Below are 22,154 nucleotides of genomic sequence, written 5' to 3'. Positions count from 1 at the left end.
TTTCCAACGCGCGAGAAGGTGCACAAATAGCTCCCGCTGTTGGCACACTCAACATCGTCGTTGCCGCCGTTACCACCATTGCTGCCATCGTTTTCCGTATCGGCTGTCGGTTTGAACATGTACGGCGAAAATACAAGCTGTCCGAGACAGCGAGAACGTTCCATAATGCTTACAACTCAGCTCTGAAGCCAGAGTAGAACAGCGTGCTACGCTCTGAAACGGCGGCGTGCGGCGGCGCCGACCGGCGACTGCCGCGATTGACGTCACAGCGGCCCCGACCAATCACGGGCAACAGCGGCGTTCTCGCGATGCCCTGAGGCGCTGGTGCGCATTTTCTTGAAAAAACAGCCGCTTGCGCTTGTTTCCGCCCTTTTTGAACCAGATATTCGTGTTCAGGGGACTCAAAACTGTAGAATGCCGCAGAGAACTCATTTTTTTCGAAAAGTGTTTCAGCTTCCCTTTAAGAGTGGAAAAGTACAAGGACAGAGAGACAGTGCACAGGAAAAGCAGTAACCAAATATTATAGCAGGTTGGCACAGCAATGAGGTTGACAAGGGTGATGTCACTGCTGTGCTTGGCTTATTCTGACAGTAAAGAACCCAGTATAGGAGAAATATGGTTGAACATGAAGAACCAACTAAAAAATCCCAAGAATGTGTTTGTTACATTACATCACTTTATTACCTTGAAGACCCCCGTTTAGGGGGTATTACATAAGGGGTTGGCTAACAAATGAAGGTTACAAATAATTCTTTATGCGAAACAGTGTGCTGTGGCATTTTCTGTAAAACTTGATGGACACGTGATTGCTGCAACGTCTCGGGGAAGGCCATTACAGTCCACTGCTGTACCAAGAAAAAAATGACACAGCGAAGGTGGTAGTGTGAGCATGTGAGTGTGCAATTTGATATGGATGGCTAGTGCGGTGGGATATGCGTGTCGGTGGAGTGATCTAGGGTGCACGATTGAGGAAGCTGTGAAAAAAACGGGTGAAGCAGACAAAGGCTGGCAATGCGACGACGCACAGAAAGATTTGGAAGACCAGTCTTGCGTTTGAAGGATGATATGCTTATGTCATACGAGTATGACGAATAAATGAACCTAGTTGCACGAATTCTAGTCATCGTACTTGCACCTTACACAATGGAATGCTTAGTTTTGCTAATTACTACTATGAAAGAAAAAAAAACATTTACAGTGAAAGAGAAGAGCACACTTTAAGTAATGTTAAGAGAGCCTACATGCATATAGTAAACGAAGTAAGTATGGCTAGGCAGAAAGATTGTCAAGCAAATAAGGTGTGCCTGGAACTGGCAGGGCAGTAGGTCCCTGCAGTCTGCCGAAGACAGCTGCAGCTGCGTTTGCTGCGATGAGGCAGCTTTTTTTATGGCCTCACACTCGGAACACCTGTTCTGGTGAAAGCCCATTGGTGGATATGCCACATGACTTCATTCACAGAATGAAGGGGGCTGTGACTATAAATTATGGCCAGCAAGGAATAAAAAACATTTTTTTAAAAATTAATTCGAAAATGAAAAAAAGGAGGTAAGGCTTGCTGGGCAAAAAAGAAAAAAGCATTTCAGGCAACAAGAACAAGAAACAGTAGAGAGACAGCAGACGGAGGTTTGTGTAACCACAAGTATTTGCAATCACTAAATGACAGCACAATGTTGCTTATTATGTAACTTGTGTCGGGGTTTGTGCAACATGCATTTTCTCTCTCTCCTTATAAAGCAAGCTGATATTTTTCTTTTTCCTTATTGTGCCTTAGGGGTTCATATAAATACTATGTGGACACCTGTGACTTAATGAACATTCCATATTTGCTACCATGGTTATGAGTGTCACTATCTTAACACTTTCTGGGCTACGTTAGTGCATGTACATAAATACACCCATCACTGTAGCCTAATTGGAGGAACACTGTGGTCGTCATACGAAGGTTGTGGGTTTGGTTCCCATGAGCAGCTAGGTCGTCTCTCTTGTGCTGTCATCACACTTTTATTAAAAATAACAAGTTTATTGTAAATTTAGCCCTAGTACTTTAATAAATATACAGCTCAATTGGACAACTGTTAATTTCCCCCATCCTTTCTCGGGTTCATTGCCTCTTGATGTCACATGGGCTGTGGCATAGCCAGGGCACGTGCTCTCCCACAGAAATTTCTGCGTTAGTATCCAGCCCGCTCGTTGTTTCCGTCCTCATTTCATTCAGGGGCTGACAGTGCTGCCAATGCTTATTTGTAGGTTCTGGAGACTTGTGTGAAGAACTGCGGCCGTCGGTTCCACCTGCTGGTGTCGCAGAAGGACTTTATCCAGGACCTGGTCAAGATGATTGGCCCCAAGAACGACCCACCCACTGCCGTGCAGGAGAAGGTGCTCAGCCTCATACAGGTGCGCATAACAAAGCTTGCATTGGGGAGAAAACTTGACTGGGACGTGTCAGCACGTGTGACTTGCAGGAGTCAAGAGCTGGTGGCATGCTGCACTGGTGCGGTGATCAAGAAGAATTGGGGCAACTAAGGGAATAAAAATATTGTTAGTATTGTTAGGGGGACGAGAGAGAGTGAGTGTATCTATAAGCTGTTTATGATGTGCTCATCGGTACACAAGATGTGATACAAGTCTGCACGCATCAGTCTGCATCATCCTCGACACTGTGCCTGTGGCCCCCTTGCTGGTGGGACACCGTGACATGACCCCGGCAGTGAACGTGCCGTTCCGTACGGAGGAACGATTTTGCCCGAGGTGGGCGGCGGAGATGATAGGAGAGGAAGGTCCAACTACGTTGGCATCAACAGCACGATTTCATATGCTACGGCGGTCACTTACTACAAGACTGCCAACAAGTAAGCATGGTGGTTGAGTGACTGTGGCATTGTACTGCCAAACACAAGGACACGGGTTGAAGTCCCAGATGCAGCAGCCATGCTTTTATGGGGGTGGAGTGCTAAAATGGTTGTATACTTAGACATAGATGCACATTAAAGAACTCCAGATGGTCAAAATTATTCCAGAGCCTTCCGGTACGTCTCGTATCTTGTTTTGCTTTGGTACAAGTAGCTCATTTATCCTTTGGTCAAAGTATAGTATGGGTCACTGTTAAAATGAATGTATAGTTATCATTCTTTCATCCATTATCACCCAGATATGACATAAAAGCCCATAGACAATTCTTTTTTTGCTATAAATTTAGTCAAATACATTATATCAGCCCCTACTTTAATGGCACGTTCACACTGGGGAATCTGGTCTTTACAGCAAATGGAATTCACCTGCCGCTGAAATTCGCGTCTGCACACTGCTTGCCCACCGCCCCGCCGGAACGCAATACAGAGCCATCTGCCATGTAGGATGCTCACCTCCAAGGAAGTGTGGGCTAAGCCGGATGTTACCGTGGCACAAAACTAGAGGGTACTGGAATGGGGAAGTGGGTGCAGCGGACGGTTTGGCAAGCGCCGAGAGTGTTGCAAAGAATGATGAAATTGCGGCGGTGCAGCTGTCGCCTTCTCCTGAGGCTCCGCATGTTTCGGCAACACCCATTGGCTGAGGCGAGCTCACGGGCTAAGTGGCTGTCGTCTGCTCGACACACAATTGTTGTCGTGTCGTTAGCATTGTCTCCGTCGCTCTTTCTCCATTTTATTGAGTGCAGTTTGGCGAGGAAGAAAATCACTGTTTCCGCCACCAAGTATCAGAACTAGATGCAGCAGAGTGAAACGCCTGTCAAAGCTCCCTGCAGCTGCGGTAGGATCTCCGACGCGACAAGCATCCGACCGGTGTGCGGAGCCGCTCGTTCAGGTGAAGGCAACGATGGCGCCACTAATTTTTGAATAAAAAACATCCTCAGTGGAAAGTCCGCTGTGGACCCACTCCCTCTTTCTAGTACACCCTATTGAAACTGCACAGTTATCTTCGCTCACGTAGAGTTCACATGTTTTTATTTTGGCCGCTTCATCACTGCTTACAACGACAATAATAAACCTTGAGCAGGAAGAGGCAGCACTGCTAGGCCTGCCGGCAAGCGCTTTTCTGGCGATGTGTGACGCGCAGAAGCATTCGCTGAAGAGACGATGCCTCCGGCGTTGGTGGGTTCGTCCTGCTTTGCAAGAGCGCGTGAAACTTGATCGTGCCACCTTGTCAGGTCGCTTAGTACTTGTGCTTCTCGTGGTACTTGTCGAAAAGGATGGGGCGGTTATGCACCAATTCGATGAGCATTTCCGATGTCGTGACGCATTCGAAGACTGCGATATGACGAGCGCATCAGGCTTGGCCACCATCTTTCGAAATGCTGTGTCGCACTCTGATTGGTCCACGGTGAGGGAATTCGGCGGCAGCTGCCGCGAAAATCGGTCCGAAACGATCGGCGCAGAAAGGGCTATTCCGGCAGATCTCGCTGCCGTGAAACTGAGCTCCGCACCGCTCCAGACGCCGAATGGTCATTAATCACGTCGCAATGACCTTGAGCCGCCGGAGCACAAGTGTGGCAAGTGTGACAATCACGCTACATGATCTGCTGCCGAGAGGCGTCGCAGCTGCGCTTGCTCGAAGCCTCGCTTCTGCAGTACCACGTCACTAGGCGAAGGTTCATAACGGCTGCTTTGCCTGTGCTTGGCCCTCTAAGGTTGGTCACTCAGTCTCGCCATGGGTGGCGCGCCAGTTGGGCCGTCTGTGCCTGCGCTTCAGCTCAAGCGACAGGCTGAATCCAATCATCCGGTATATGTAGCTAGACGACAGGCTGCGAAATTTCAAGCAAAGGCAAAGTTGCCTGCCGAAACACCAGAGAAAAGGGGGGCCAGATTAGCACGTTATATAGAAGCTTACCAAGCATGGAAGCGTGCCAAAATCAAAGATACTGCAGCTGCCGCCGTCGTTCAGCAACACGAACAACAACAAGGAGTAGAAGATAAAGCCGTGGATACAAGCAGCGGCACCCACAACGAATATTTGACGAACCACACCCTTCGGCTGGTGGAAAGCTTCGACTGTGACAGCCAGGTTTCACTGCAGCTTCACGGACAACCCATTCAGCAGCGTGTGTAAAGTGTGGGAAAGACTTGTGGCTTAATTTTAATGAAACACTGTGTGCATAGTCTTTGCAAAACCAAGCCAAACAGGCCTTTCGCTCACGATAACTAGGTTTACAAAAGTTAAACCTCAACCAATTTTTCGATGAAGGCAAATGTTTCAGTTGTATTTGCCTTATTGAAGTAAAACAATGTAATGTCAAATTTAAATGAACACCCAACGAATGGTACCTTCGTTGCATGCAATATTTGTTGAGAGCATGTATTCTTTACATGCTGACATCGGCCTGAAACATTTTAGATCTACTTTGTTACATCTGACAATTCACTGTAGTATCTGTATTCGTACACTGAGGTTTGACTGTTCTAGGTGGGCGTCTCCTTTAACAGTAGACCGTACTGTAAATAGTCGCTGAAGTACAAGTTGACGGGCTAGTTGGTTTGTTATAGTAATAAGCTAGCAGGAAGGACAAAAGTACATAAAACTGATGCTAAACTGGACATAAAGTGACACGGTGGTGCAGCAGTCTTAAGTTTCTGTGTCCTTGGGGTCCTTAGTATGCTAAATTAAGTCTCGAAAGCAGCGTTTCTTTTTTTTTTTTTTTTTTTGTGCAAGTACGAGGCTGTCTTTCAATGTGCAGTGCCGGGTCCTGCGGTGCACGTTGGCAGCCGAACAACTGAGCCGTCATTCTGTATTTCAGTGTTGGGCAGATGCATTCCGCACACACCCGGATATGCAGGGTGTCGTCCAGGTGTACACCGACCTCAAGAACAAGGGCGTCGAGTTTCCCATGACGGACCTGGACTCCATGGCACCCATCTACACACCGCAGAGGGTGGGTACATACCAGCAGAAGTCTTCACGCAGGCATTGTGAATTTGGTACTCCACTCAGTAGGGCTGGGCATCAATTTAAAAAAAGACGCACAATTAGCTTGTCGATATGTTACAGTTGTAAACAATTATTTGGACATACTCGATTATTCTGACAGCTTCACAGCGCCGTGACTCACCTCGTAGATGTAATGCATAGGGATAGTCATAATTACGGCTTCTACAGTGCGCTGTTTGATAATTTGATAATTCAGCATCAGGATTAGTGAAAACAGCTATGTTTTTCTTACTATGTATTGCTATTGCCTCCTTAAAATTGAAATTAAATTCTAGTCAATTCAGTAGTCGCCATACATGGAGCAAGCGAAGCCAAGACAAGCAGCTAAGCTGTCAAGGTTTGTGTTCAAATCCCGCACATTTAACTGTTCCTTTATGTGTTGAGAGAGCCATGAGTCAAAAAAAATTTTTTTTTTTAGTATGTTTTTCATTTCTGTTATTTTTTATCTATGTATACATATCATGGCGCACCTGCTGGCAAGAAACTTGTTTCGAAACGACATGTCATTGAGGAAGAAATCGCTGTATTTATATACCTTGAAATGCTCAGTTTCGCCTATGAAAGTACAGTGAAACCTTGTTAAACCGTAGTTGGCCGGAGCTCGAAAAAAGTATATACTAAACAGTCGTACTGTTTAACCGAATTAGCATGCGATCGCCCACTTACCTGTCGAAAACGGAACTCAGAGAGAGTGCGATGAAAGGGGAAAAAAACATGCAATATTTATTCACTTCGTGCGGCAAAAGTGTTATTTTCGTTTGATGCTGCGGCGGCCTAGCACGACGACAGCAGCCTCAAACTTACTGAAGTTGCGTGCCAGCTTTTCAGCCAGCCCCCTCTTCTCGGCAAACACTGGCATGTCAGATTCCTTGTTGGCATTACGTATTTTCCGTGCACGCGCGCAGTAGTGCTGCAGAAGTCCCAGGGCGCCTTTTTCATTGCCGGGTGCTGTTCTCGTCGCGACGATTGCATTCATGAGGCTGACGTAACGCGCAGCTTCTGCCACTGTCGGGCCTAAATTGCCTGTGCTGTCGCTTTCCATGCCGTCCTCATCACTGTCGCTAGTCGACATTTCGGCAACAGCAGAGGCAACGATGGCGAAAAATCGAAGCTCGTAGCTGACATCTCTTCGTGGTCGCAGCAGCGGTGCCGAGCAACTTCTTCGCATTCCCAATGCCACACACCGTAGTCAACAGCATATCCCGATCACGTGCCAGCGCCGACTTCTCCGTGTCACGTTCGATAGCACAGACGATGTCTAATTTTTCTTCTGTGCTGAGCACTCAGCGTCATTTTTTTATCCGAGCTTCGGCATTACGCGAGTACTCACTTGCATGACGCCGCACAGCTCTCCGGCATCTCTCTGGCACAGTGCTGAAATGAGGTTGATGTTGATGTGGCTTCACGCGCAAATGCGCAGCGCACTTGGAGGCCATTGTTCCGATCTCTGGGTCTTGTTCTTCTGGGCCGCTCGATGGAGACGACGCACCGCCGTGTTTGCGCAACGAAAAGTGGAAACGCTACGTTTTGACCGATGCATACGCAATAAGCTAGTACGGTTTATGTGGGTACAAAACACATTATGTTCAATGGCCGCTGAGTCAGGGATTTGACTTTACTACTTTTAAAACAGAACTACTGTTTAAGCGGAACTACTGTTTAAGCGGGTACGGTTTAACAAGGTTTTACTGTACTGTAATACGTTTTGTACCGTTTGCCATTCCAAAAGCACTTATCAGAGCCAGCCATGCTGGTCTTGTTTGAAAGAGCATCTTTCCGACTTGCTTGCTATCCTTAAATGCTGCTTTAGAAGAAAGCTACCTGCTTTTGTCACTTAAAGCGTATATTTTTGCACTCTCAGTAGTGTTTTTTTTTTTTTTTTTTTCATTTTTCTCAACACATTATTTTTGCGAGTCGAAAATTCCGGGAGTGCCAGCGTCTCTCTGGTACTCATCCAATTCACCCTGAATGCTAGAGAGTACTGCTACTACACTACAATACAGCATAGAGTGCTTATAGCATAAGTCACCAGAATCACGAATACCCACACTCTAAGCAGTACCGCACTATAATGAAAGAAACATTATTCAAAGGCTGCACATGTGGAAAATATGTAGGCCAAGCAGCCGCACATAACCGAGAATGAAAGCATGCGACTAGGATGTTTGCACCCATTTAAATTTAGAAATATAGAAAGGTTATTGTCCGAGTACCCGCGGTCTTTGCAAGAAGTAGACAACAAGAAAATGTTGCAATCTAATTTTTCAGACCTGCTCAAGTATTCGAAATTCCCCGCAGCGCTGCCACCAACTCCACAGAACCAACTTATAACGGCGACCGGAATTTCTCGTGCTGTACACTGTCTCGTTCTGTTTCTCGGACTGATTGGCACACACTCGATGTCAAAAACATGGCGACCACAGATGAAGTTGCCACTACTCGAGTATTTCCTGTGCCACCCGTGCCCTCACGTTATCAAGGTGGTTCCTCCGGTTTCCTAGTGCCGTACAGCCATTACAACGTGTTTCGTTGACTCGGCACCAAACCGCAACTTTGGTTGGCAACTCCCAATGAGACGTGCTGGTTAGGCCTAGCCGGCGGAGGTTTCAAGCGGCTTGCTGTCTTGGAAAGCTCGCTGTGAATATTTTCATACATGTAAATGATTACGTAGAGATTGGGCGTACGATCACGGCACACGGGCTGAACTGACAGCAGCATGCGTGAAGCAGAATTTGGTTTCTCGAACGATCAGGCTGTGGCAACTTCTGTAAACGCCTGCAAAGTTTGTACATGCATGTGCTGGTAGGAAGGGCACAAGCTCGCATGCATACCTGATGAGAACGGCAGACTCTCGATGTTGGTGCGGACAAGGTTGGTAATAAAGAAAGGGAAGTGGCAGGCAGTGACTGTTGCAAACTCACGATCATTTGGCTGTTGGATTACAGTCAACCTTTGCTCAAGTTGCCAGGGGATGTAGGTTTGGTGCATGCAATGACTTTGCTTTCATCCATCTGTAGCAGCAGCATGACAACAGTCAAAATACAGACTGGCCAGGCTGTGTACAAGCATAAGTGCAGGCAGCAGTGCAATGAATAGCATTTCTTGACACTTGTAGAATAAGTTCACTTATTTCCTATCAAATCCGTTACTTTCAGCTCTTGATCGTTCAGACTTTTAGATGGTCCCCACCTGGTCCAAATTATCAGTCGATAACTGTAATTGCACATATTGACAGGGGAGGCACATTATCACCCCCACTTATGTGTTTGCTAGAACATTCTTCTAGCAAAGTGGGTGTGATAATGTGCCTCTAGAAGTGGGTGTGATAATGTGCCTCGCCTGTCAATATATGCAATTGGAAGCACCCATGGCGCTTCCAGCGATTTCGCCCTGAGGTTTTTAAGTGCTGACGAACCAGAAAATGCATTTTCATGCATCCGCCTTTGAGGAAGCTTGCTTGTACAAGGCAGGCCACATTTGTGGCATCAAGCAGAAAACTAGTGCAATTTGTGATGCAAATGCATTCCACGAATAATGTATACTACAGCAAACTCTCCGACGGTTATTTTACAGTTGTTTATTTTGCTGTGCAATTTGACATTGTCGTGTGTTTAACCATGTAGATTGGCGAAGCAGCACAAGAGTCACGGACAAAAAGAGACGTACGTTTCTTTCTTTCCTTGTTTTTCCTTTCGTTTCTAAGCACAAGGTCACGGGATCCAATCCCAGCCGCTGCAGCCGCATTTCGATGTAGGCGAAATGCAAAAACGCCTTTGTACCATGCATTGGGTGCACATTAAAAGATCCCAAGTGGTCGAAATTAATCTGAAGTTCCGCACAATGGCGTGCCCCATAATTGCATAGTGGTTTTGGCATGTAAAATCCCAGAATAAATTTCTTTTTTACCAATCAGACATGTGTCAGGTACAATCCAATTCTCTGTTTCCTTTGTTCTTCTTCTTGTTTTTTTTTTAAGACTCTTCAGCAATCTTAAATGTCTTATAGACTAGCACAATCTTAAGTTTTCGTCTATTTCGCACAGCTTGGCGCGAAGAGTACCGGCGATGGCGGCCAGTGCACATGTAAGGCTGACATTGATAACGAGGGTGGGCATGCCACTGTGTTGCGGTTCGCCATCAGTGCAGAGCAGACAGAGTCATGTAGCAGACCCAGCCAGCGCTGGGAAGCGTGAGGAAGGAAAATGTACCCTAAACGAAAAAGACAGCCACTGAGAAGATGGCAAAATGACGACTACAAATCCGCATGTTTGCCTTCAGTGTCCAAGCTCCGGAGCTAATACGCCTGCGGAGGCGAAGACCGACCATTTACTTCGAACATAAAGCTTTTGCAAATGAAAGACTCCTTTATTTGGTTATAATAACTACACAAAATCAAGGTAGTGTCGGAAATGTATGTACCCTTGCCTCCTGACGATGCATATTGAGACTTCTCGCCGTTCCATCTGGTGAGGCCTTGATTAAAACGATGGAAATAACTTAACCAGCTTCAGTCATGTTTGAGTACTGTATTTATTTGAATATAAGGCGAAGTTTTGAAGTCATCCCCTGTCGTATATGCAAATTTTGCCTTTAGGTGTGGCTTCACAGCAGCGCGAATTTTGTCCTACTGTGCGGCTTCACGGCAGCGCGCGCCGTGATGCGGCTAAGCCACACTATAAGGCAATATTTTCTTTTCTGTGGTCCTCCAACTGGCCACAGAGGAAGACATTTAGGAGGTGAAACTCCCATCAGCGCGAGCGAGTGCAGGTGAGCAGATAAGGTCACAATTGTATGCGCCGATGGGGCTGTATGCAGTGGCGGCGCCATGCGGCGCGTCGTAGAAGCCGCAGCGAAAGAAAAAAATGCAGCGCTTGGGCAGGCGTCTCTGGCGCGCTCTCCGGCCACTTCCTCCATGCCCTCAATAAAAGTAAGGCGCGCGCGGCCGAACGAGAGCAACACGCTCAACCGGTTGTCCTGGCAACCGAAACGGCGGTAATTTCTTTCCAGGCCGCCAGCATGATAATGGCTCCGCTAGCTTGTGACCTTTTCTGGTCGCCGCAAACAGCGGAGTTTCCACTTCTAAATGTTTCTTGCTCCGTGCAACTGGCACCCTCGCCTTATAAACGGGACTGCCATATAATCGAACAAACACTGTCACTGCTCATGCGCCCATAAATTCAACATGTTTGCTTGAATTTGGTTTCATGTGGTATTTCAGCAATGCAAAATAAAAGAAATGTCGTGCCATAACCAACCAACCAAGCTGGTGGCTCTGCTAGCTGCACCCAAACCAGCCGTCGCATGCCATTACATTCGCGGCGGCGCCGCATAAAGTTGCCATTGGTCCAAACTCATCCTGCACCCATTGTCTCTAGGTTGCCATGCATTTTAGGCTGGACATAATAGAGAAGGCCTCAAAAGCCAGTGTGCCATACTTTTTGGAGAGTGTGCATGAAGTGAATATTATCTCTGCTGCACGCCACAGGATGATATTTGGCTGGAATGTTCCTGGCATCATTGTTTACAGATCGAGAACGTTTTCTTGCCATGTTAAAAAAAGGGTTGCAGTGCCCCCTCTAAGGAAGCAAAAATTTTATCCTCTCACCGTCTTTCTGTTCAGTGAATATTGGATGTAACAAATTAACCAATATAAAGTAAATCTCAAATGGTTTTCACCAATATTAGTGTGCAAAGAGTATATAATATGTACCTACAGTAAAGTTTGCGAGTGATGAACTGTGGAATATAGTGTAGGATGTCTGAAATTTTCTTTATTTATATCGAAATGTAACAACTATATATGTTTATATTGAATATTGGAGATAACGAAGGTATTCTTGTGTCGGATGCGACTTTGTTATAACATGATTCCACAGTATGCAGCTCATAAGCCTACAACCAAAAATCTGTTAACAAATTCATTTCTCTAGAGTGTTCCGCTGACAGCACCGCCACCTACGACACTGCCTCGGGTGAACCCGTATGCGGCCCACGGCCGACCCGTGGCCCAAAGCGAGGTGGAGTCCGGAGCGCTGCCACCAAGCCCCGTGGGTCTGACACCCGAGCAGCTGAACAAGCTGCGCAAGGAGCTAGACATCGTCCAGCGCAACATGACAGTCTTCGGCGAGATGCTGACCGAACTGGTGCCCGGTCAGGAGCAGCGCAGCGAGTGGGAGCTGCTCCAGGTGAGGACACCTGATGCCGCAGTGCCTGTAGTCTTTAGTAGGCACCTCGCATTTCTGATAGATCAACGAGCTGCTCTTGCACAAATTGTTACGATCTCGTTCGTCTCGAGCTCGCTTCCTCATGAACTACAGATCTTTGCATGCAGGTAAACAGTGCGAACATAGGACACAGCAGGACGATGCGCTAACGACTGTTTGGCATTATTGCTGAAAAATGACTTTATAGGCACAACGCACAACCTTGTATGTTGTATGTGTAAGTTGTTTCCGGGCCATAAAATCAAAGGCTTGTTAGGGATAAGGCTGTGTGTGTAAAGAGCTTTTCAGACAGTAAAATTAAACAATTGTTGATCAGCATGCCGCACTGTCATTGTTCATTGCTGTGTGCCGTCTTTACACTGTTTACCCACACATATTTATGCACCGACCAGTTCAAGTATGTCCTCCTGCAGGTCTCTTCTGCTGTGTCTATTGTGCTCCCTTTTGGGAAGTGAACTGGAGTGGCTAAGAAATCTCGATGTATGGCAGATGATCAGCATTCTATTAGAGTAGCACAATCGGCATCAAGGGAAGGGATATGTAGTCGAGAAAAGCAGAAGGTGAAGTGGTAAAACAAGATGAGGAAATTGGCATCTCACGGCATGGTAGGAGCTGGGTTAAAGCAGATGTAATTGGAGATCACTCAAAGAGGCCTTCGTTGTGGAGCTAGCATACAAGATTATGATGACAATGAAGCTCACTTGCAGGCGCCTTGCCATATGTCACATTAATGAATTGGCCACTTTCTAATTGAAAATTGTGAAAGATGTTGGCTTGTACAACAATTCATTTGGCATTTCGTAGCTAATAAAAAAGCAGGCTTGGGTGTGTGTTTAGAAACATATTGTGTTGAAGTCTGTCATCTGCACAGTCTACTTAACGGCCTCCCGGTCATCTGCTCAATCTTCCCAGGAGCTGCAGAAAACGTGCCATGCCATGCAGACGAGAGTGGTGGAGCTCATCAACAAGGTGGCCAACGAGGAAGTCACAGGTGCGTTGGCACCATTTAAATGTAACACAGTCTCGAGGGGCACACTTCTTGCAGTGATGCCATTTAATTTCTTCTTGTTCTTCTGTTTTCACTGATGTGAAGTTTTCCCTGTGTTTTTTTACAAGAATGGCGCAATGGTGTGCAAATTCCTTCCATGCTGCTGAAATACTACTTATACTAAGCCAAAAGTGAAACATGATGGCATGCAGTGTCGGTGAATTTGCCAAATGTACAGTGTGGTCCATTCTTAAAGGGAACACCTAATTGGTACCCATACCGACAGTGCCTAAAGGTATCTTTACAGGAAAGAAAGGTTGTGATGTGTGACAACCTATATCAGGTTGTCACACATCAATCCTATATCAGGCAAACCTATATCAGTAAAAAATGTTTTTACCAAGGTGTTCTTGTGATAACCGGGCTGTGATCAGCCCCGAGACACTCATTTGCTGTTTCATTTAACACTGGGCTCTACTGTACTTTATTACACAACTCTGCAGTGAAATGTCACTGTGCAAAGCTCATCTGGGCATCAGTGTTCCAGCTTCCAGTACTTCGAGCTGCCAATTAATTCGTACATGCATTGTCACCTTGGTGGGACTTTAGGTAGAATGGTCAAATTGATTGATGTCGAGATTATGCAAGTTTGCTGTACAATTGATGGTCGGGTAGCAGCAGGCGGGTAGCAGCGGGTAGCAGCATCACCATGAGTGTCAACTTTCTCGCAGATGCAGACAAATATATACTGTAAAATACCACGTGTAATATGAACCCAAATATAAGGAGCAAATTTGGGGCCCCAATGTAGAAAGAAGGAAGGGCAAAAATTATCCTATTATAATAGGACTAAGTATGGTTGTCTTTTAGAAATAAAACACTTAAATCACAGTAGACTTTGGTATTTGGATATTGTATGACGTGCAAACTTCACATGCAAAAATCCAGAAAAAAGAATGCTTGTATTATATGTGGGATTTCATGGTATTTGCCATTCCACATCTGTACCTTCATAAGCAAGCAAGCCAACAGTAGCATCGCAGCAAAAAAAAGATACATAAGCTGTAAATAGTTGCTTTCATAAATGAAACACGAGCTTTTCCACATGCTTCCCGGTGTTCTGCCATTGCATGTGGTCATATTTTTAAAAATTTGCTTCATTTATTAGAAGATTAGAGGCTCACTGATGCGTCGCATGTACTTATGTTGAACAGGCAACGGTTCTTACGTGGTGAAATTTCGTTGTAGATTTAACATGTTAATTTGATGTACTGTTTTTGTATTGTTTCTTGTGCTTTCATTGTTGACGACAGGGGAATTGCTTCGAATCAATGATGATATGAACAACCTGTTTCTGCGTTACGAGCGCTTCGAGAAGCGGAGGACAGCCATTGTTACGGGACAAGTCAAGGACACCTCTGCCACGGCTACTGCACAGAATGAGGTGACAGTAGTGCTTGTTTCCTTGCATGCAGACCGTGTAACTTGAAGCTGACAGTGCAGATCACCTTCAGTGCCAATATATACTGAAAAATCTTCATTCCTGCATACCAACATAGCTACACATGTGATTTCATGGACAGATGGATGCTATGAGCCTCCACTTCGAAACGGGGCAGTGGGCTTGAGCCCCCAAACTCTTCTCTTCTTCTCTCTTTCTTTCTCTTCCTTTTCTTTTTCTTTTTCCAAATCTCTTACCGTATTTACTCACATAATGATAGCACTTTCTGTCAAAAAATTTCAACGCAAATTCAGGGATGCGATCATTGCGCGGGTTAAATTTCCCATGAAAAAAATTTTTTATTATTATTTTTTCATCCTGCATTTGCTGCGGGATGACAACAGGTCAATAAGCAGGCAGCTGCCGCTGTGACAGTGCGGGACAGCAAAACAAATATGGCAGCCGGTGGAGCAAGCCGAACGCGCCGAACGAGATTTTTGTTCTCGGGAGTACATTACGCGCATTGAAACAGTTTCTCCCGTATCAGTAATGAATAATACCGTTAATATCGGCAAGTTTGCGACAATAACATAGCCATGTCCACTTTGAAGGGACAGAAACAGGGATGGGCGCTTGTAGCTGCCAGTGAAATAGAAACACATGGCCGGCATGCTGTGGAAACTGCGGCATTTGTCTTCACTACTATCCGAATACACACGTTTCCACTAAGGGTGGGTGAATATCATAGCTGTGTTACAAGTGTTGGCGTATGGATAGGGTACACTTCTAACGTATCAGTGTAAACGTGGCCACCACAGTTGCTGCTCGCGATTTGTTGCGTGCCCACGAGTGCAGATGAGAAGAATCGAAAGGCGCCTTTTTTGTTTTGTTGGCTAAAACTATTATGAAGCCTACAAGTAATAAAGCCAAGGCGAGTTTGGTTTTAGCTTTTTTTTTTTTTTTTTTTTTCATGGAAGTGCGGAAAGTGATGAAAGGAATGAAATGGGGCATCTGCATAAGAATGTTTGGTGCGTGCAGACCGCTTTGCCTTCAAGAGCCGTTCGCATAGCATTTGACAGCATTCGACAGATGATAAGCGTGATCATCATTAGCTAGACTTGGCAAACGACATGTCACTGTGACAAGTTCGGGGTGCGATCATTACGTGAGTGCGATTATTATGCGAGTAAATGCGGTATCTGTCTTGTTTTACAGCCAGGAAATTCCAAGCATCAAACTTTGTGAGCCGTAATTCGGAACTCTGTTGTTTGTTGCCTCCCTACTTTTCTGCCACCAAACCTCCATTAAGCCTTTAAACCCATCCAGGGAGTGTTTTACCAAAGGGGTATTTCAAAATGGTTTATTATTAGAGGACATATAAGAAATTCAAATGTTGTGTTGCCATGCCACCAGGAGGCGAGTGCCACTGCTAGCAGGTAGCGTCCTCAAGCACCATTCCTTTGCCAATTTCTCCCATACTGAGTCCAAGGGACCAAGCCACGTTTACGTGACGAGTCCTGCCTTCTTTTCTTTTTTAATTTTCTTCCTTTGTTGCTGCGCAGCACACTTACACTGGCAGCATTGTGCATTCCACATTAGATGATTTACCATTATCAAGCGCCATAATTGGTGATGTTTCATGCAGCACGTCTTGTGTAGAGGCATTTGTGCATGTGACCTTGACTCTCTGGCTGGGGGAAGCAGTGCTTCCTTGAGGGGAAGGGCACACAGGCTTCTGTTTGAAATTTCAGCTGTGTTCAAGCTGTGCATCACTTTGGTACTTTGCAGACAGGATCGTCAGCGTGTGATCTACGAACCGCGCTTGTTTGTTTGCAATGTCCAAACCTGGTGAGGGGCCCTTCGGAGACAGTAAAAAAGAAAAGGAATAAGAAGTTGCAAATTGAAATACAATTTTTTTCTCCCTCGCAAACGATTCTCATAGTCACATAAAGCGAGGCTTATGGAAAAGTTGGTGTGGGAGAGGCGAAGTTTATTTGAAGAGAAAAAATAATTTTTCGCTTCAACAAAGGTGGGCTAAACTGCACACAGGGGGTTTCACTGCATGTTGTGGCTTTTCCTATTTACATGTCTCAGCCCAACACACTGTATTGCCAAATGATTCTCATTTGAAGAACCTGAGCACATTACATTGCCTCACTTTCTTTTTCAAGTCACTCGAAGCGTTCACTTCTCTCTCAAAAGATGCCACAGCTGGCAGATAAAAAAAAATACATGTTCATGCTTCACTCTCGAATTAAAGCCCCTAAATCAAATAAAAGTAGCACCCTCTCCTTTCTCCTCCTCTTGCACCGCCGTTGGTTCTGCATACGCAGTGTTGAACTAGCAGACACACTCCAAAGACGCTTTTCGCATTTCACACGTCTCTCTTCAACGTTAAAGGGACACTAAAGGTTACCAGAAACTCAAGTTAAAGTGGTAGAGCAATGTTCTAGAACGTCTAAGGCGTCAATATAATCGCGAACAGAGCTTTAGTAACCGAGAAATAGAGGTAAATGCATGACACGATTCGAGACCCCCCAGCGACATTCCGGTACTAGCCCGATGACGAAAGCACTCCTCATAATTTGTGTTACTAATACTCAACTACTTGTATTAAAAATATAATTTCATTCGATTATAAGACGGAAAAAAATGCTACTTGTCTACGTCTATTCGATTCAAAGAAAAAATAACATTTTGACGTTACCCTTGAGTAGTATGGGTGATCGAACGGTTTCGTTTTCGCTCGACTCTGCGCGCTCGACTCTGCGCCGCGCACGCTTTAGAGTTTCAGTAGTTTCGTGATCGCGTTGTGCTGTGAGGGTTCTGCTGGCTCGCGAAACTTTCATTTGGAACAAGCAGCGAGAATGCCACGTCCATGTGATGTCGTGGGAAGCCCTCGTTGCTTTCCCGCTCCGGAGAGCCGGTGTCGAGGCCGCCGTCGTAGTACGCAACGACGCCGGCAGTGCGAGCCCTCAGCAGCAGGTCGCGCTCACCGGTGCGCAAATCGCTGAAGTTGAGCCCACCATCGCGAGCCAATCTGTCGGTGTCAGGGTCCATTGCGACGTGCATCGAAGTTTGCGTCATAGAATGAAGTACCAGCTTATGGGCGTCTTGCGCTGGAATTTGAGGTATAGTAGCGGCGCCTGGTGGCGGTGCGGGAAACGACATCTGGGTCGTGCCAGCTTGGGTCGTATTGAGCCCTGGCTGTGGCGAAGCACGTTTCTAGGCAGAGTTTTGCGTCGATTCGCACTTTTTTATGCCCTGTTGCGAGTGCGAAAAGGCTCGTCACTTCTCACAGACCACGCCGACCACGCTGCGAGCGGCGTATAGTTTAACGAAAACGGACTCTCCGTGTGCCGTGGGACGTAATGTGGGACGTAATTCGTTTCTCCTTCCGCTAGCCACCATACCCCCGCTTTCGCTCTGCTGTCGGCTCTGTCTTGGCTCTGTTTCTGGCCGCGCGTTTGCATTTTGCGCAGAAAAGCCGTAGCGCCGTCTGCGAACGCCGTTCTACTCACCGATGGCGCAACGTCACTATGAGACCATGATGTCAGTACTCCTTGATCGGAGGGCGGGCGATTTGAACTGCGCTAGATGCACGCGGACACTTCAGAACGCATTTTCTCTTAAAATAAGTCTCTCCTTGGCACGAAACAAGCGTTTCGAGGTTTCTGTGATGGTATTTCAACAGTCCACGTTGACTTAATAGTAACCTTTAGGGTCCCTTTAAGTGGCGAGAATACAAAGCGTGAGGCTATATCAGCAGTCAGCACCCTTTGTCAGCATCGCAGAGGAGGAGGATGACGGCTGTCTTCTAAGGATGGCACTGCTTTTGATTTTTATTGATGTGCTTTATCTTGAATATGCTCCTTGCACTAGCTGTGGTTGTTTACCAGCACATAGCAATCGATGAGCTCAAATCGTCTTGAGGGCTGCATGAGAAATAAAGCAGCATTGGATGAGTTGGGCCAGTCATTTGTCTTTTCTGCAAATACTTGCTTGACGAGCTCGGCTCGTCTTCCCTATGGAAACAGTTAATTGTACGGTCGGCTTCGAAAATTCACGAGATCAGGGCGCTGCGATTAAGTGCAATTTCCAAACAATTAGCACCTCCAGCCCATAAAACCACACAGCATTATGCTGGTCACGTATGTACCACTACAGGCTGGAAATCCGACTAACAGGATGCATGTCCAAGCAACGGTTCACTTTCTGCCCTTGGAAGCCACATTCTGATGGGAACAAAGTGCAAAAATGCCATGTATTTAGAAATATCTGTGCATAAGAGCACCAAGTGGTCAAGATTAATCCAGAGCTGTGCAATTTTTGTGTCTCTTGTAGCCAAGGCAAGGTTTACGGAGGCTGAAGCCAATCAATCAATCAGTCAATCGGTCAACTAGTAAATGAAACTTCATTGTTCTTATGGTTGTTGCAGAACTCATCCGCTGCAGATGCAGCACCTCTCATCGACCTGGGTGAGCCAGATGTAACCAGTGATCTCCAGAAGCTTGGTGAGAGAGAAAGATTGGTCCATTAGTTGTTGTTGTTGTTAAATGTTTTATTTCAACCCAGTACAATTTACTGTATTTGCCTGATTCTAATGCGCCCATGAATCTAATGCACACCCAATTCCTGCGGGCTTAAAGAAAATGAGAGGGGATCTGAATGTCATATGTGCCTGATTTATAAAAGAAAATTATAGTATGTCCCCACATTTGCGATTAAAAGAAAAAAAAGATGTGCTGGATTTCTTTTACAAAAGAGAAACTGTTCTTAATGCGTCGTGAAAAAAATATATGTGAAAGGTAGAAAAATGTAACGTATAGGAAGCCAGTCACGTGGTAGAGGTGTATGCAGGATGTCCCATGTAACATGAGCCAAGCATTAAAGGTATGCAAATGCCACATGGCTGGACATAACCAAGTTAATGTTGTTTGCCGTCACTTGGAGATACTCAGATATTTTTTTCATTCCATAAAATTAGATAATTAGTTGTAATTAATCAATCAACTTCTGAATTAATATAATAAGATGAAAGGTATCAATGAGAAAATTGTAGAGCAACATGAAAAAATGAGGCAAAATGAAAAAAAATAATCTGAGTACCTTTAAGCGACGGCAAACAACATTACCTTGGTTCTGTCCAGCTACGTGGCATTTGCATATCTTTAATGCTTGGCTCAAGTTATATGGGACACCCTGTATATATAGATGGTGCAGCTTGCAGTGGTCTGCTCCAGACCACCGTCAGTTGCACTTCGCTCGTCCAAGAGGCAGGATGCGTGAAGAGTGAGCTTCTGAACAACACTTTGCAACGTGCTGAAGGCTGTTTTAATTGTGAACCCAGCAACCCAAAGAGGTGAGATGTAATGGCAATGCATTTCTCTCACATTTACCACTAAATTTCCTCTGAATTTTCAAAATGAGCTTTCACAATGAAAGCGGCATGTCGTTGTCGCCATTTGCATTTCATTGCCCACAGATACCAAGCACGCAAGGCAGTATTTGCGAGTGATTACTTTTGGAGTTGCTGCTATTGCTTTCACGAGAATTTATGTGACTCTGCTTTTGACTTGAAATATGTGGCCACGAGTGCTCCTGGCGCTCTGCGCAAATGGCAAACTTGGCACTGTGCTAGCAACGTTGGCGGCCGTATACACCGACGCATCCAGTACTCAGTCACACGAAAGTCACGAAAGTTATAGTACCTTCGAAAGTGATTGTAGATGAGCAGAAAATAAACCCGCAGCAACCTTGAAGAAGGCACGCTCTGCCACCATCTTGTGATGGCAATGATGCTGCATCTCACAGCTCTGACAGTTTCTTGTTGCCAACGCCGCAAACGCGGTTTTGGTTTTGTGTCTCATTATAACACGCAGGCAATTTTCACACCCATTTTGTTGGCAGAATGGTGCGTGTTAGATATGTGAAAATGCAAGAAACTAGTGCCACTGTTCACCGAGATCCAACAGGTGATTGGCTGTAGGGCTTACCGTGTCCTTATCACTGTAGTCTTGCGTTTTCACGTGTCTTGTTTTGAATTCGATTAGCAGTTGTAAGCCCCACTGCCTGCCATATCAGGTGGCAAGCAGTTTTAATGAGAGCATTCAGAAAATGTGACATTAATACAGGAGTAAGCTCATGCAGATGTTCATGTGAAGCTGTTCATCTGTTTTTAATAAATGCAGTAATATAACAAAGGACAGCCTTTAAGCATAAAGTCTAGCATTTCGGGGAGCACAGTTATTTCACTCAATGTAGAGATGAACTCGGTCAGGACAGCGTGAATTTGGTAATGTCCTCTGAGGTGTAAAATAGCTACCCAGTGTCAGCCATTTCACAAGCATCCAATTTGCATTCATTTTGTACCAAGCGAGACAGATGATCACGACTTTTGTATGGTCATGCCTTCTGTGTTCCTTTTTTTTTGTGTGCACATTCCTTTACGATTGTCAATAACGGCCACTTTCTTCTTGAAACTCTCAGCGTTGGGACCTGCTGGGACTGGAGGGGCAGGTTCAAACCCGGCGGCCAAACCCTCGGGCGACGAGTTTGACATGTTTGCGCAGTCCCGGCATAGCAGCGACACTAAGCCCAGGTGAGGGAGCAAGCGTGACTCTGCAATCTCGCTGAAGCCTTGCAGCCATGTTGTGTGTGTCTAGCTTTCTGTACATGCATTGTAAATCCTGCACAAATATGAAAAGGAACACACAATTTGTGTTAAAGCAGCGATTCTCGTTAATATGTTACCCACAACCTCACTCACTGCAATTTATTTTATAATTTTTGCGGAAAAAGACCCTTTGTTTTTCTTTTTCTCTCTTATTTATCTTTCTTTATTTTCCGGCTCAGTAAGGAGGAAAATTACTAATGTTAAAGGGACACTAAAAGCAAATACTAAGTCGATGTGGAGTGTTTAAACACCTTTCCAGAAACCTCGCAACGCTTGTTTCGCGCCAAAAACAGATTTAGTTTACGAGAAAATTACATCTGAAGGGTCTGAATGCGTTTTTTGAAATTCAAATCTCCCACCACCCAACCGAGGGAGTGGTGACGTTGCTTACGCCATCACCGCCCTTTGCAGCCGTTGGTGAGTAAAACGCCGCCTGACAGACGGCGGTACCGAGCCAAGGCAGTGTGGTAGATTTGCCGCTGCAGCTGCTTTCTTGTCAAATGGCGTAGACCATTTGGGCATCCCGTGACATCACACGGAAGTTGGATTCTCTGCTACTTGCAGTTTGTAGGAGTCTCTCGAGCCAGCAAAACCAGTGCAGCACTGTGCAATAAAGAAACTAGTGAAACGCAAAAGTGTGGGGGGTGCGGAGTCGTGCGAAAGTGAAACCTTTCGACCGCCCGCGTCATTGTCAAGCATAATTTCAATGAGTTTTTTCTCAAAAATGAAATAAAACTGGACAAGTAGCATTTTATTTCTTCTTATAATACAACACAAGGATGTTTTTTGCAAACGAATGGTTAACTACTAGTGACAGAATTTAACTGAGGAGTGCTTTCGTCATCGAGCAAGTGCTTGAATATCCTGAGAGAGTCTCTAACCATGACCTGCATTTACCTCAATTCCTCGA

At 45.6% G+C, this 22,154-nt stretch overlaps 1 protein-coding gene across 4 annotated transcripts in view; it reads left to right on the top strand.

Annotated features, from left to right (window-relative positions):
• LOC142589627 (TOM1-like protein 2) overlaps positions 1–22,154 on the top strand; it is a 46,762-nt gene that overhangs the window by 7,771 nt on the left and 16,837 nt on the right. For 3 of the 4 annotated variants that reach the window (XM_075701140.1, XM_075701137.1, XM_075701136.1), the window contains exons 4-11: positions 2,248–2,394; positions 5,726–5,860; positions 9,540–9,578; positions 11,846–12,100; positions 13,052–13,130; positions 14,441–14,571; positions 19,007–19,082; positions 21,058–21,169. In XM_075701140.1, coding sequence (XP_075557255.1) covers positions 2,248–2,394; positions 5,726–5,860; positions 9,540–9,578; positions 11,846–12,100; positions 13,052–13,130; positions 14,441–14,571; positions 19,007–19,082; positions 21,058–21,169 — 974 coding nt within the window. The remainder of the gene's footprint in view (positions 1–2,247; positions 2,395–5,725; positions 5,861–9,539; positions 9,579–11,845; positions 12,101–13,051; positions 13,131–14,440; positions 14,572–19,006; positions 19,083–21,057; positions 21,170–22,154) is intronic. The other variant, XM_075701138.1, reaches the window with a different exon arrangement.

The sequence above is a fragment of the Dermacentor variabilis genome, chromosome 8 (genome assembly GCF_050947875.1).
Source record: "Dermacentor variabilis isolate Ectoservices chromosome 8, ASM5094787v1, whole genome shotgun sequence".
NCBI lineage: Eukaryota > Metazoa > Arthropoda > Arachnida > Ixodida > Ixodidae > Dermacentor > Dermacentor variabilis.
The sequence above is the reverse complement of the archived record's forward strand: the minus strand, read 5'-3'. Positions and strand labels throughout refer to the sequence as shown.